The sequence below is a fragment of the Meriones unguiculatus genome, chromosome 10, assembly GCF_030254825.1.
Source record: "Meriones unguiculatus strain TT.TT164.6M chromosome 10, Bangor_MerUng_6.1, whole genome shotgun sequence".
In the NCBI taxonomy this organism is placed as follows: Eukaryota; Metazoa; Chordata; class Mammalia; order Rodentia; family Muridae; genus Meriones; species Meriones unguiculatus.
This window is the reverse complement of record NC_083358.1, coordinates 112,037,301-112,053,012: the sequence shown is the minus strand read 5'-3', so window position 1 is coordinate 112,053,012 and position 15,712 is coordinate 112,037,301. Positions and strand designations below refer to the sequence as shown.

At 40.4% G+C, this 15,712-nt stretch overlaps 1 protein-coding gene across 1 annotated transcript; it reads left to right on the top strand.

The window, feature by feature from the left end:
• The first annotated feature begins 275 nt into the window (after positions 1-275).
• Positions 276-1,843, top strand: LOC132646077 (speckle-type POZ protein-like). The gene is given in 2 exon segments (XM_060363325.1): positions 276-916; positions 1,399-1,843. Coding segments are annotated over 2 exon segments (1,086 nt in total).
• The last annotated feature ends 13,869 nt before the right edge of the window (positions 1,844-15,712 follow it).

Sequence of the window (15,712 nt, the reverse complement as noted above, 5' to 3'; positions counted from 1 at the left end):
AACTAGATACCATTGATTTAAAAGTCAACACACACACACAATTTAGCAGTGGCTAGTGACTGGTGCTAACTTCTCTGACTAATATTCAAATCTAGATAAATATTTTCAGAGAGATACAAATTTACAAAGTTATAGAATAGAGAACCTAGGTGTATTTGAAAGTAAATTTTAATAATTCTCTATAATTGTGTCCTGCATGGTGAAGAGAAAATAATGCTAGCTCTCTTTTTTTTTTCTTTTGATCCAGTTTAATTTCTAAACTACCTACAGCAGAAATGACAGAGGACCTGGCAGCTGAGAGCTGGGGCTCCACACATATTACCATCAAGACATTTTCCTACAAGTGGACAATCAGTAACTTCCATTTTTCTCTGGAGGGATTGAGAGAAGTCATAAGCAGTCCAGTTTTCTCATCAGAAGACAATGACCAAAGAAAATGGTGTTTGAAATTATATCAGAATGGTTTTGATGAAAAAAGCAGAGATTACCTTTTAGTTTACCTGGCATTGCTCAGCTGTCCAAAGAGCTCCACTTGGGCAAAGTTCCAGTTTTGGATCTTAGATGACAATGGGGAGAAAAAAAATAATGTGGAGAGCCAAAATGTCAAGGGTTTCCTGCCATACCAACACTGGGGATTCAAAAAGTTCCTCCCTCGAGAGTTCCTCCTGTCCCAGGCCCAATGGCTACTACCTGATGGCAGGCTCACACTCTTTTGCAAGGTGAGTATGGGCCAAGATGTTGTCAGCCTTTCTCGACAGACATCTGCAATCAACATTCCCAGGTGCTCTTTGATAGATGAGCTGGGAGCACTGTGGGAGAATTCACACTTCACAGACTGCTGCCTCTTGGTATCTGGTCAGGAATTCTGGGTTCACAAGACCATCTCAGCAGCTCGCTCTCCAGTTTTCAGAGCCATGTTTCTTTTCTTTCTTTCTTTCTTTCTTTCTTTCTTTCTTTCTTTCTTTCTTTCTTTCTTTCTTTCTTTCTTTTTTTGTTAAAGCCACAGAAACTGCTCTTTATTCAACCTCCTTACTGAATAGCGATTTTTTCCCCTTCTTTTTTTTAATTTTTTTTATCAGTTACATTTTATTAACTCTGTATCCCAGCCGTGTCCCGATCCCTCATTCCCTCCCAGTCCCTCCCTCTCTCTCTCATCTCCACCGTGCCCCTTTCCAAGTCCACTGATAGGGGGGACCTCCTCCCCATTCATCTGATCCTGTTTTATAAGGTATCTTCAGGACTGGCTGCAAAGCCCTCCTCTGTGGCCTAACAGGACTGCTCCTCCCTTCGGGGGTGGGGAGACCAAAGAGCCAGTCATTGAGTTCCTGTTAGAAATAGTCCCTGTTCCCCTCAGTAACCAATTGGTTACTGCGCTACCAGACGCTACATCTGAGTCAGAGCCATGTTTCAACATGACATGGAGGAGAGGTGAAAGAACAGAGTTGGGATCAAGGACCTGGAGCCTCAAGTCTTCAAGGAGATGATGGGCTTCATTTACACGGGGAAGGCACCAAAACTCAACACCATGGCCACTGGTGTGCTGGCAGCTGCTGACAGGTATGGCCTGGAGGGCTTGAAGGTCATGTGTGAGGATGCGATCTGCAGGGACCTCTCAGTGAAGAATGCTGCTCACATGCTCCTCTTGGCTGAATTCCACAGTGCAGAGCACCTGAAAATGCAGGCACTGGATTTCATTACACTTCATGCTTCTGAGGTCTCTGAGACCTCGGGTTGGAACATCTTGGTAGATTTCCATCCCCACTTGGTGGCTGAAGAATTCCATGCCCTGGATTCTGCACAGAAGCCTTTCATGGAAACCACTCTTAAACACCTGAAGACATAGATCCTAGCACCTGCTTCCTTGTGACCTCCACCTGTCTTCCTGAAGCAACAGCCACTGTTTTTAACAGCAACTCCCAAGTAGACTATGTATGGTTGTTGCATTCACCGTCTATCTGGTGAAGCACACCGTTGTCGCTCAGGATTTGAAACAGATGGAAGAAGGTCGAATGCTGGTTGGGTGGACAGCCCTGGACTCAGGTTTATTCTACCTTGTATCTACTTTGTTTTGCTACTGGTTTGATAGTTGTCCCATGAGTTGGAAAGAGAGATTGAACTTAAATGATTGCAACAAACACATCTCAACAAGGCATGTTTTGGGCTGAAACATGTCTGGATTAGATTGATCAGAACCCATGACCGATGGATCAGAACAAAGGGGAAAACAAACATGAACCTGTAATGATATGAGAAGGGACAAAGAAGACTTTTTTATAGTCTCAGTTTGTACGGACAGGAGTGATATCTCAGTTGGTAAGAGCACCTGTTTCTCTTGCAGAGGACAACTGGATGCTTCTCAGCACACACAGAAATTGTTTCAACCCTCTGTAACTGGACATACACAGGATCTGAGGCACCTTCTTACCTCCATGGACACATCCATCTTTGTATTCCAAACCTTACAAATAAAACAAAAAATGAATAAAAATATCAAAATCATTTGTGGGTTTATCTGATTTATATGTTCAGGAAAGTCAAGTTTAGTGCATTCAGCCATGGAGGTTTGTACAGACTCCTCAGTACCCCTGTCCTATTAAAACCCTTTCTCCTTTTTCTTAGCACTCAGTGTGTAATGCATCAACTCCTTTTTTCTTCATTACTTATTTACTTAATTAATTAATTGGCTTTACATCACGATGTGAACTTACCCTACCTCCTCCTCTTTAAGCCTGTCCCGATGCCACCTCCTCCCTTTCTTCCCCACCCACTTTATTCCAGAGAAGGATAGACCTCTGATGGATAGCAATAACCTTGGAATGTTAAGTAGGACTGGTGACATCTCATATTGAAGCTAGACCAGGCAGTCCAGTTGGAAGAAAGTGATCAAAAGACAGGCAACAAAGAACCTCTACTCCCATTGTTAGGGAATCCCTATGATGACAATGCTGCACATCTGCTCCATGTGTGTAGGGGGACTGGGTCCTGCCTTGCATGCTATTTGTTTGGTGGTTCAGTCTCTGTGAGTCCCCAAAGACGCAGGTTAGTTGATTCCCTATGACTTCTTGTGTTGTCCTTATCCCTTCTGGCTCCCTCAAACCTGCTCCCTTCTTCCACAAAACTCCTGTAAATAGCTATTAATTGACTGTAGGTTTCTGTACCTGTTTCCATTTGCTGCTGGATGAAACCTTTCTGAAGACAGGCTCCTATCTGCAAGCACATCAGAGTTTCATTCACAGTGTCAGGGGTTGGCTCTCTCATGGGATGGGTCTCAAGTTGGTCTGCTCACTGGCTTGCCAGTCCCTCAATCTCCACTCCACTTTAATCCCTGCACATCTTATACAGGAGACACACTTCAAACAGAAGGTTTTGTGAGTGAGTTGGTGTCCCCCTCCCTCCACTGGTAGTTCCTCCTGGCTACAGGAAGTTGTCAGTGAAGACTCCATACACGGCACTACTATATATCTCTGTTAGGGCCACCCCTATAGCCTTCTGGTAGCTTCCCCTGTCTCAGAGAGGTCTACTGCACACACCTATTTCCATTCTATGCACAGTTCCATCCTCTCCCATCACCCTATGCCCCACTCTCTTTACCTGATCTCCATTCCTGCTAAATCTCCACACCCCTTTTCATCCACTTCCTTCATTACATCTACTTCAGATGTCTATTTTTAACTCTTTGAATGGGATTCAAGTATCCTTTTTGGGACCTCTTTGGCTTATTTGGGTTTGTGGATTGTAGCATGGTTATCATATATTCTATGGGTAATAATTATATTGTTGAATATTAATTTTTTAATATTGGTTTATGTTTTATTTATACAGTAGTTATTCCTAAACCAGCTGTATACCCAAATAACCATACAGAGACTAGGATTTATTTAACTAACCTAGAGCACAATGCTAGGCAATAGTTACACCACTCTACACCTCCATACCCACATAGTTTCCTCCCATTCAGATTTGTCATATTACTCGGTTCATCATAGCTTAATTCTGGGTTCATCTCTCCTATGGTTCCAAGTTTTGTCCTTCTGATCTCTCCTCTCAGACTCCTCTCACTTCCTTCTTTCTCCTCCTTCTCAGACCAGGATGTTCTACCCTATTCTCTCCATTGCACAGCATTGGAGAGAATTTTATTCAAAATACAGAAAAAAAAAATGTTAGCATATTTACACAAACTTGAACAGGTGATGCTTAGAATAAACATCCCAATGTAATGTTTACATTGAAACCACATGCTGGTGTAGAGAGATCTGCATTTTAATGAACAAGGGTAATTGTGTACATTCCACAAGAACATTATACCAATATATGTCCTTACAAGTGAGCACAACCATGTGTGACTTTCTGGGTCTGTGTTACTTCACTCAGGATGAAATTTTCTTGTCAATCATGTTATCCCAAATATCTTATTTTATCTCTCCAGGCCCTTCTTGCTTTTGGAGGCTCCAGTGAGAAGTTGGGTCTGCCCTTGAATGTGTTACTTGGTCTTTTGTCCTTGGAACTATTCATATTCTTTCCTTTTCTGTACATCTAGTGTTTTGATTATCGTGTGGCAAGGGAACTTTCATTTGTGGTCCAATTAATTTGGTGTTCTGGATGCTTCCTGTATCTTTATCTGTATCTCCCTTGGGTTAGGGGACTTTTCTTATATGATTTTGTTTACAATATTTCCTGGGCCTTTGAGCTGGGATTCTCAGGTCCTTCTAGTCCTATCATTTTTAAGAGTGCTCTTTTCATAATGTCCAAGAAATCCTGGATGAATCAAGTCAGAAAATATCTTTTGGATTTGACATTTTCATTTTCTATTATAATATCTTCAACACCTGAACTCTCTAGTCTTTACCTTGTATTTTGTCGGTAATGTTTGTGTCTATATTTCCTGTTCACTTACTCAGATTTTTCATTTCCAGAGTTCCCTCAGTTTGTTTTCATTTTATTGCATCTATTATCATCTTCAGTTCTTCAAGTGTTTTATTGAGTTTCTACAACAGTTTGTTTTTGTTGGGTTGGTTTGTTTTTTGGGTTTTGGAGGGTTTTTTTTTTTTTTGCCTTCATGGCTTTCTTGAAGGGATTTATTTACCTCCTGTGATTTTTTTTATTTCTCTCTTTCTTTTGTTTTTTAACTTTTAATGATGTAATTAATTATTTAACTATGTAATTAGTTAACTTTATAATCTCTTTTTGTCCATTTATTCTCTACTTCCAGGGACCACTCACACCCCAAGTTTTCCCCTCCACTCCTCATCAGAGAAGAGAATATTTCCCATGAATACCAGCTGACCCTGGCACATCAAGTCCCACTAGGACTAAGCACATGGTCTCCTGCTGAGGCCACACAGGCAGCCAGTGATGGGAAAAAGATTCAGAGACAGGTTTCAGGACCAGCAAAAGCACTGTGCTCCAATTCTTAGGGGAATTGCAAAATAAGTTGCACATTTGCTAAATACATGTGTTTGGGAGGGCTAGGTCCAGCCCATGCATGTTCTTTGGTTGATGGCTCATCTCTGTGAACTCCCATGGGCCCTGGTTAGTTTACTCTGTAGGTTTCTTTTTGGTGTTCTTGACCCCTCTGACACCTTCAATCTTTTCCCAGACTCCATGGGCTATGCCTGTTGTTTGGATGTGGGTCTTTTTATCTGCTTCCATCAGTTCTTGCATGAATCCTCTCAGAAGACAGTTATGCTAGACTTCTCATATCTTTTCTTAAGCTTTTTTACTCTTTCAAAAATCTTTTTAGTATGATTTTTTTTAATCATTACAGTTTATCCACTTTGTATCCCATCAGATCATGACCCTTGTACCTTCCCATTCCTGCTCTTCTTCCTTCCCTCCCTCATCTCCTTCCATGCCCCTTCCCCAGTCCACTGACTGTAGAGGACCTCCTCCCCTTCCACCTGACTCTAGCCTGTCAGGTCTTATCAGGACTGTCTTTCATAGCCTTCTTCTGTGGCCTGTTCAGGGTTCTCTCACTTCAGGGGGAAGTGATCAAAGACTATCCACGGAGGTTTTGTCAGGGACAGCCCCTGTTCCCCTTACTAGGATGCCCATTTGTAAACTGAGCTGGCAAGGGCTACCACTGTACACTGGGTACAGGTTATCTCTGTGAATGGTCCTTGGATAGTGTATTAGACTAAGTGGAAATTTGTCGTTTATTAAAGACTGAGTTTTGTCATGTGATATTTTGCTGCAAGCTCAGCACATGATATTTGTTGTACGTTGGCTTGTGAAAGGGTATGTGATGTTTTTCTGTGAGCCCTCACATGTGAGGGGTATAACTTTGGCTTACTGAGATTATCCATGAGGGGACTCTGAGGGGAGGAGATATATAGAGGCCCATGGATAGGGAATCATCCATTTTTGGACTGAGATTGCTGCACTGATCTTCGGGCTTCTACACATGACTTTGCAGCAGGAAACCTTCTAGGGGAATCCAGCAGTCTTGTGGCTTTCGCTGGCTTTATTTTGTTGCTTTGTGTGGGCCTTTGGCCTAGACTGCTGCTATCTTGCTGACTGGGTTTGGCAATTCCCTCAAGTCCCATTGACCCTAGCAACAGGAAGTAGATAAAGAAGGTCTACAGCCCTTTCTCCTCCTGAACTCCTACCTAAGGTAGGAGGGTTGGAAGAGTTTTAAAGGTATTTAAGAATCCCAAATACTGTAGGTTTAGAAAGGTCTGGAGCTCCAGTAAAAAAACAACAGAGTAAAAAACTTGGCCTAGAGGACCTTTTCTGAGACTGATATTCCAAACAAGGAACATTCATGGAGATAACCTAGACCCCATGCTCACAGAGGTAGCCCTTGTCAGCTCAGTCTCCAAATGGGCTCTTTAAGAAGGGGAGCAGGGGCTATCTCTGATATGAACTCAGTGGCTGACTCTTTGATTACCTCCCCATGAGGGGGCCAACCTGATCAGGCTACAGAGGAAGACTATAAAACACAGTCCTAATGAGACATGATAGGCTAGGGTCAGATGAAAGGGGAAGAGGTCCTCCATCATCAGTGTACTGTGGAAGGGGAATGGGAGATGAGGGATGGAGAAAGAGCAGGTTTGGGATGGAATGAGGGTGGCACTACAGCTAAGATACTGAAAGGGTTAGACTAACTTTGTAACCTGTATGTCTTGTAAAGCCTATAGTTTTGAGTTTTAGGTTCAGTTTAAGCTAAAGCCTCTTATTACCTTTTCAGAGAATGGAGAAATGTGACCCTATCTGTGAGGACAGATAGAAAAAACAGCAAGCAAGCAATGACCTTCACTCAGCAAAAACAAGGAACAGACCCTTGTCTTCGAGATAGTGTTTCTTAGCAACCAACCCAGATGGCCTCAATCCTTCTTCTGAGTAGCTCCTGACCTCCAGCCTAAAGTCCGCAGCCCCAGTCTTAAGTGATGAGCTAACCACCCCCACCTTCAATTGCAGCTGCATCCACACTTGGCAGCACTGGCCAAGCTTGAGTACCTAAGACTAACCAATTATCTTACTTTATAGCTTCCTCATCCAATCCTAAATTGCCCAAACTGCAACTTCAAATTTTCCGCCATGAACATCAGTACAAAGTCCCAATTCATTTCTAATATCAGAGATCAGACCTCTACTCTTGCCTGATGCATCTAAAGCAAAAAGGGGGAACTGTAGAGAGCTGTGGAATGCTATGCCTTAAAGATGGAGCTGGTTTCCGCCTTCCACCTTTCCGATGGTGAGTGCTCTCTGTCACGAACAATTCCACATTTGGCTAAGGCTGAGGATCTGGCTTGCTTCCATGTATGTGGACCTATCTGCATTGCACACGTGGCACGCCTGGGTTGGCTACCCAGAGGCTATTTAAGCTGTGGGCTGGCTTTCCCCAGGGTCTGAGGATTGTTCAAGGTTCCTGAATAAACTGCATTGAAAAAAAAAATTTCCGCCATTTTTCTTTTAAAAACCTAAGGCTTTTGTCTCCTGGTGCCACTCTTTGCTGACTGGCAGAGGTGACCCCATTATGCAATGGTTAATAAACTTCTTGCTTTTACAAGGAGTCATGGTCTGTGGGAGTTTCTAGGAAGGGCATGATCTTGAACTCCTGAGCTGTGAGACCCCAGGTCTTACAATACAAAATGAATAAATTGTAACAAATAAAAATTATATTAAAAATGATATATGTTTAAATATTAAAAAATAAAATAAAACATTAAATAACAGTAGGTTTAGTGAAATCTAAAGGAGGTGCCCAACGTGACATAGGCACAATGGGTAACTTTGATTCTAACATAATGGACTAAACCTCAGGTTTTGATGGGTTGGCAATGTTGTTTAAGGAGATTGGCAAAAGAGCATCTCTTGCTGCAGGGTGGTTTCTTGTCTTGCTCCTGGAGGAAATTTTCTGGTTTGTTATGTGGTCTTCATAAATACTGTTGAGAAAGAAGTTCAGGGAATGTTGAAAACTCAGAAGGTTCACGAATTTATCTGGTATTGAAAAGGATTGCAGAGTTGGTTGTGCTCCTACCGAATTTTTGCCTAGAGTGTGCTTGGAAAACAAAAGGAGTAAGTGGGACAACAACAAGTTTCAGGCTTGGCATCTGACACAGGAAATTTCCCACATGATAAAAGAGGGAAGCAATCTAGGCTGGAAGGCAGGCTGCAGCTCCACCCTTCTCCATACCTTTTCATCACCAGGTGCCTAGAGCAATGGTTATGGTGTTGGAAGGACAAAGCCATGAAAGTGCAACATCATGATATAGCAAGGAGGATAATGTTAAAGACCAACTGTTTGGTGAAGGTCATTATGCTGATTTAAAAGAGCAAATTGGATATGATAAATTCATACTTGAACAATGTTGTGCTGCAGCTTTAAGAGTGTGGGACATGGTTGAAGAGCCAGGGGAAAAAACTATCTCCTTTTCTAAAGTAATACAAGGCTCTGGAGAAGGCTTCACTGAACTCTTATAGAGATTGACTTCTGCCATCAATAGAGCTATACAAGCTCCTGAAACCAGAAATAGTCGATAGAGATCTTGCCATTTGAAAATTTAAATATTGAAAATAAGAGAGCAATTAGGCCATTAAAAGTACAAGGAGCCCCAATAGACCAATGGTTATGAGAGACAACAGATATTGGTTCTCAGGAGCATAATGACAATATCACTGGACCCACTATAGATAGAAATCTCAGAGATAAAAACACACAGTTTCACAATTGTGGTGAATCTGGCCTTTTCCAAAGAAACTGTAAGACTAGAAGCTTCAGAGTTCAAAAGAGAAGGCCTATTGACTCTGGAGAAAATGGTGTTTGTGGAAGAGCACAAGCAGTTTCTGGCTGCCATGGAATGCAAAAGCTTTAAGGGTCTTGTTAGCTCTGGTGGCAAGGGAAAACATGGTAAACTCTTGTCATCAGGAAAACAAATAAAGGAGCCTGTCACCTCGAGGCCCCACAACAGGCAATGCGGTCATTTTCCTTCAGTCAGCCAAGGGGTACCAAACAGACAGGAATATGACAACTAAGTATTGATGACCTAATGTATGCTACTGAAGGTACTGGAGCTCTGGATCTGGCCACAGGTACTCCTCTTTCACTATCCCCAAATGTTGAATGTTATAAGATAGTCACTGTTGTTTATGGTCCTTTACCTTCAGGGACAGTAGAAATAATCCTGAGAAGAAGTGGATTAACTTCTCCAGGATTTATTGTGCATCTAGGTGTCACAGATGGAGATTTGCAAGGAAGAAATTAAAATCATGGCATATGTGAAAAACAAAAGATGCAATTTAATGCAAGGGATAGAATTGCTCAGTGTTACTGTTTCCTTACATCAAAGACAAGGCTGCTCCAATAGAGAAAACAGAGGATTTTGGGAGTACCAGGAAACGTGTGTTCTGGCAAACAGTAGTTAAGGATGAGACCCAAATTAATGGTGTAAATGAATAATGTTGAAATAAAAGGTTTGGTGGAAACAGTAGCTGATGCCAGTATACTTTCCCAAAGTCTTGGAATCCAGATTGGCCACTTCAGAAGGTTTATAACACAGTTTACAGGAATTGGTAAATTATTGCAGATAAGACAAAGTGTCAGGTGGATTAAAGGTGGGAGAACAGAAGGGCAAACAGGAAAGTTGAGACCCTATCTGGCTGACATAAATTTCCCCTCAATTTATGAGGAGAAGATCTTTCATAACCATGGGGTACTCAAATTAATATTCCTGCAATCTCAGGGACAGTAAATGAGGTACTTGGGGATCATATGTTGGATGCTTCTGGAGAAGGTATAGATACACGTGATCAAGAACAAATAGAAACTGTGCCCATTGTCCAAATGTAGGACATCACAGTAACTGACTTTCCAAATTTATAGTAGGAACCACTGCTGAAATACCAACAGCCTTGCCCCTGAACTGGATATCAAACAGACCTGTGTGGCAAGAGCAGTGGCCCATAACAAAAGAAAAATTGCAGGCCATCACAGAACTGGTTCAAGAGCAGCTGGAGGCTCAACATATAGTAGAGTCTACAAGCTCATGGAATTCCACCCGTGTTTGTTGAAGAAAGGAAATCAGGAAATTGGAGGATGATAACAGATTTAAGAGAGTCAATAGAGTTATTCAACCAATGGGTCCTTTGCATCTTGGGCTTCCTTTACCTTCCTTGTTACTTAGAGCATGGCCTATAATAACAATTGATTTGAAAGATTGCCTTTTGAACAATACACTTGATAAGCAGGACAGGGAAAGGTTTGCTTTCTCAGTACCTACTCTGAACAATGCTGGTTCAATAAAGAGATAGCACTGGAGGATGTTGCCACAGAGAATGTTAAATAATCCAACTTTAAATCAATATTTTGTGTTAAAACCATCAGAAATAATTAGTAGGCAATTTGCTCCATCTTTCATATATTATTACATGGATGATGTTTTGTTAGCTGATTATGATACAGATACCTCAGAGAAAATATTTAAGGAAACAAAAAAAATCCTACCAAGATTGTGTTACAGATTGCTCCAGGAAAAAATGCAAAGAGGAGATTCACTTAGTTGTTTGGGTTATAAAATCAGTCATCAAATAGGTTGACCACAAAAGGTACAAATCCATAGGGACCAAATGCAAAGTCTTAATGATTTTCAAAAATTAATGGGAAATGTTAATTGCTTAAGCCTATAATTGGGTTGAATATTTATGAGTTAAGTAATTTGTTTCAAAATTTCAAGGAGATTCAAACTTAAACAGTGCAAGATGTCCAAGAGCTGAAGCAGCAAAAGAGTTAACTCGTGAATAACAAAGACTGCAAGATGCTTATGTGGATCAAATTGATCCTAAACTTGATTGCATTTTGATCATTTTGACTTCAACTCTTTCTCCTTCTGAGCTCATTATGCAATGGGAATAGAGCATTGTGGAATGGATTTTCTGAGCACATAAATGAACTTTAAAAAACTGAAGACATATATTGTAAGTATTTAGTCACCTGCTTCTGGGTGCCTAGCAACCTATGTGTCACAGGCAAGGTGGCCACACCTGGCAGGAATGGTTACTTTGCTCCTTAAAAGGATCGACCCATTACTTAGTCTCTCTCTCGGCTTCTCTTGCCTTCTTGCAGTCTCCACTCTCTCTGTCGTGGTGCCCGCTCTCTCTTCCCTCCATCATGTCTTCCTCTCTCCTTCTCTCCTCCCTCTTCTCTCTCTCTCTTCAACCCCTTCTAAGAAAACTCTTTCATATAAGATCTGTTGTGTGCCTCATCATTATTTAATTAGTCCCAACATATATAGAAAATATTTCTGAACAAATTATAAAAGAAGAGATATGGCTGAAATTGTAGTGCTTCTTACTAATACTGAGATAATGTCATTGTGGGTGATCAATGATGATTGGCAAAGAGTTTGTCTAACTAATAGGGAGAAATTAATAATAAATATCCTAAAAGCAGATGTATTCATTTTATAAAAGAAACTAATTGGATTCTTCCAAATATTGTAAAGAGAACAGCAATTCCAGAGGCACCAACATTCTAGACTGATGCAAACAAGATAGCGCTGGCAGGTTATAAGTCAGACAAAAAGGTGACCAAAAGTCCATATACCTCAGTTCAAAACTCACAACTGTATGCAATCTTCATGGTATTCTCCAGAATCTCTTAATATAATTACTGATTATCTATATGCAGAAAGAGTTGTTTTCCATGTAGAGACTGCTGAATTTGTTCCTGAAAAACCAGGCTCAGAAATAACTTCGTTATTTATGTGATTACAACAGTATGTCAGAAGTAGAAACTATCCATTCTGTTCACATACATGTTTGCCAGGCACAAGCAAATGAGGAAACTGACCAATTGCGAATATGGAACATTTTAGAAGCCTCTAAATTTCATGAGAAACATCATGTTAATGGGAAATGTTTCAAGAAAACATTGGCAATAAGCTAAGGAAATGATAATAATAAAACATTTCCTCCATGTTCTCTACATAACCAAATTCTGTTACCTACTGGTAGTAAACTTAAGGGGACCAAACACAAAATGAATCATGGCAGATGAATGTTTTTCATTTTGCAAAATTTAGAAAACAAAGGTATATACACCAAACCATTGATAGATACTCAGGCTTTCAATGTGCAACTGCTTCAAGTTCTGCAAAGGATGATTGTGCAATTATACACTTATTAGAAATAATGGCAATTAGGGGATATGTACACAAAATAGGAACTATAATGCCCTCGCATATGTAGGCAATAAGACGAAACCATTCTTTGCATATTACACTATAATGCACATTACAGGTATTACAATCCTACAGGACAAGGAGTTGAAGAAAGGACCAATCGCACCTTAGAAGAGATGTTTATTAAACAAAAAGGAAAAGTAAAAACAAACAAACAAACAAAAACCAGGGACAAACTAAATAATTATTTGTTAATTCTAAATTTTCTTAATGTTTGAAAAAAAGGAACAACAGCACCTGAGAGACACTGGGTTACTAAAAACAAACAAACAAACAAAAAAACCCCACACAAACAAACAAAAAAACACTGAAGATCTAGGTCAACCAATATACTTTAAGGATGCGGTAATAGGATGGAAATCTGCAATAGTTATGAGATGGGGATCTGGTTAGGCTTATGTATCTACAGGGAATGTCAAAATATGCTTACCAAAAAAATTATATAGATTAGTTTTGACCAGAGAAAACCTCTCATTACCTGAGCCATGAGGGTCTTCACAAAGCAAATAGCCCAAGTGATTCACTCCTGCAAACTTGTTCTGTTTTGTTTTGTTTTACCTCAATTACTGATTTTTCTAAAATTTGCATGCAAATCATTTTCAAGAGGGCTAGCCCAAAGGACAGACAACACAGAGACTGGACAGACAACACAGAGACTTGACACATCACAGAGACCAGACAACAGAAATAATGGACAACAAATATTCAGCTAGCTTTCATGGGACATGGCCAATATCCCAGATTTTCATAGGGTACTCAAAAGATATGTTTGCATATAGGATATTCCCATTCTCAAAAGGTGGGGAGGATGTTTTTGGTCATTTGATGTGTTACTTTGCCTAGGTATGAATTAATGTATATTGATAAAAATTTAAGGTTATTTTGTGAAAATTTAAGGTTATTTTGTATTGTATGTGGATAGAAATTTAAGGTTATTTTGTGTGACTATTGTATATTGATAGAAATTTAGGTTATTTTGTATGACTTTGGAAATGTTAAAGCTATTTTGTTTAATTATTATTTATTGATAGAAATTTAATGTAGTTTTGTTTGAGTGTTATTTGACATATAGTTCTAGTCTTATGGTTCCCATAATTATAATTATTCTTATTGTGTGTGGATTGTTAATGTAAAAGGTAAATATATATATATATATATATATATATATATATATATATATATTTAAAACAGAAATAAATATGTGATGTGGAAGTTTCTGGTTTCCCTGAAGACTCAGTTTTGTCATGTGATGTTTTACTGCAAGTGGGGCACATGATGTTTTGCTCTAGGTTGGCTGGTGGGAGAGCATGTGATATTTTGCTCTGACCCCTAACATGCAAGGGGTGTGACTTTGGGCAGCTGAGACCATCTCTGGGAGGACTCTGAGGAGAAGATATATATATAAATAGGTTCCCACACAGTGAGGCTTCGTTTTTTTGGGTTGACGTGTCTGCACTGGTATTAGTGCTCTGACACTTGACTTTGAGGAGAGAAACATTCCAGAGAACTTCTCCAGGCAATTCAAGTGAGTCTTGCAGCTTTTTCTGACTTCATGTTGCTACTTGGTATTGATCTTTGGACTGGGCTGTTGGTATCCTAATAAATTTGTTTTGGTAATCCCCTACAGACCCATTGACCCTAATCAGGAGGAAGTAGACAGAAGAGGTCTACAGCCCTTTTCCCTTCTAATCTTCTACTTAGGATGGGGGTGGGGATTGAAAGAGCATTAAAGTTGTATGACAACCCCAAATAAAGTAGGTTTGGTGAAAAATCTAAGCCTACAAATCTGGGATTGGAATGATTACAGGTCTAGGTGCTGATTTCTGGATGCCTTTGTGGAGTAGTTGTTCTGTTTCATGGTTTCTGTTTCCTCCCTAGATTTTTTAAATATAATTTTTTATTTATTAGAGTTTATTCTCTTTGTATCCCAGCTGTAGCCTCCACCCTCAATCCTTCCTTCTCTCCATCAATCATCTCCTCCCATGCCCCTTCCTCGGTCCACTGATAGGGGAGGACATCCTCCCCTGCCATCTGACCATCGCCTTTCAGGTCTCATCAGGACTGTCTTTCAAGGTCTTCCTCTGTGGCCAGGTCATGCTGAACCCCACTCCCTTACGGAGAGGTGATCAAAGAGCCAGCCACTGAGTTCATGTCAGAAACAGCCCCTGTTCCCCTTACTAAGGTGCACGTTTGGAGACTGAGCTACACAGGCTACACCTGTGCAAGGGTTTTAAGTTATCTTTATAAATGGAATCTGGTAGGTGTATCAGGCTCAGAAAAGACCACTGAGCACAGAATTTTTGATTCTGTTGTTTTCTTTTTGGAACTTCAGACACTTCCAGATCTTTCTATTTCCCCTTTCTTACATAAGATTGCCTGCACTCTGCCCAAAGTTTTTCTATCAGTCCTAGCATCTGCTTTAATACCCTGCCAGGTAGAGTCTTTCAAAGGCTCTCTGTGGTAGGCTCCTGTCTTGTTACTTGATTTCACTTTTTTTTCTGATGTCTGCCCCATTTCCTTTCTGAATGAGGATTGATCATCTTATGATGTAAAGTCAAGTAAGTAAGTAATGAATGAAAGAAGGAAAAATGAGTTGCAGCAGTAGACACTGAGTGATAAGAAAGAGGAGAAAGGGTTTTAATACGTCTGGGGCACTGAGGAGTCTGCACAAACCTCCACAGCTGAGCAGACCTTGATGCACTAAACTTGTCTTCCCTAAACAAAGAAACCACGAAAACACACAATGAACTTCATCATTTTTTTTTCATTTTGCATTTTATTTGCAAGGTATTGTATACAGAAAGGTATATGCCCATGGAAACAAGAAAGTCTCTCTGACCCTGTGTATATCCAGTTAATCATGGTTGAAACCTCTCCTGTCTTTGCTTCGAAGTGTCCAGGTGTCCTCTGCAAGAGCAACAGGTGCTCTTCCCAATGAAGTTATCCCTTCAGTCCTTACAACCTGAGCTTAAAAAAAAAAGTCTGTCCCTTCTCGTATCATTACAGGTTCATTTCTGTTTTTCCCTTTGCTCTGA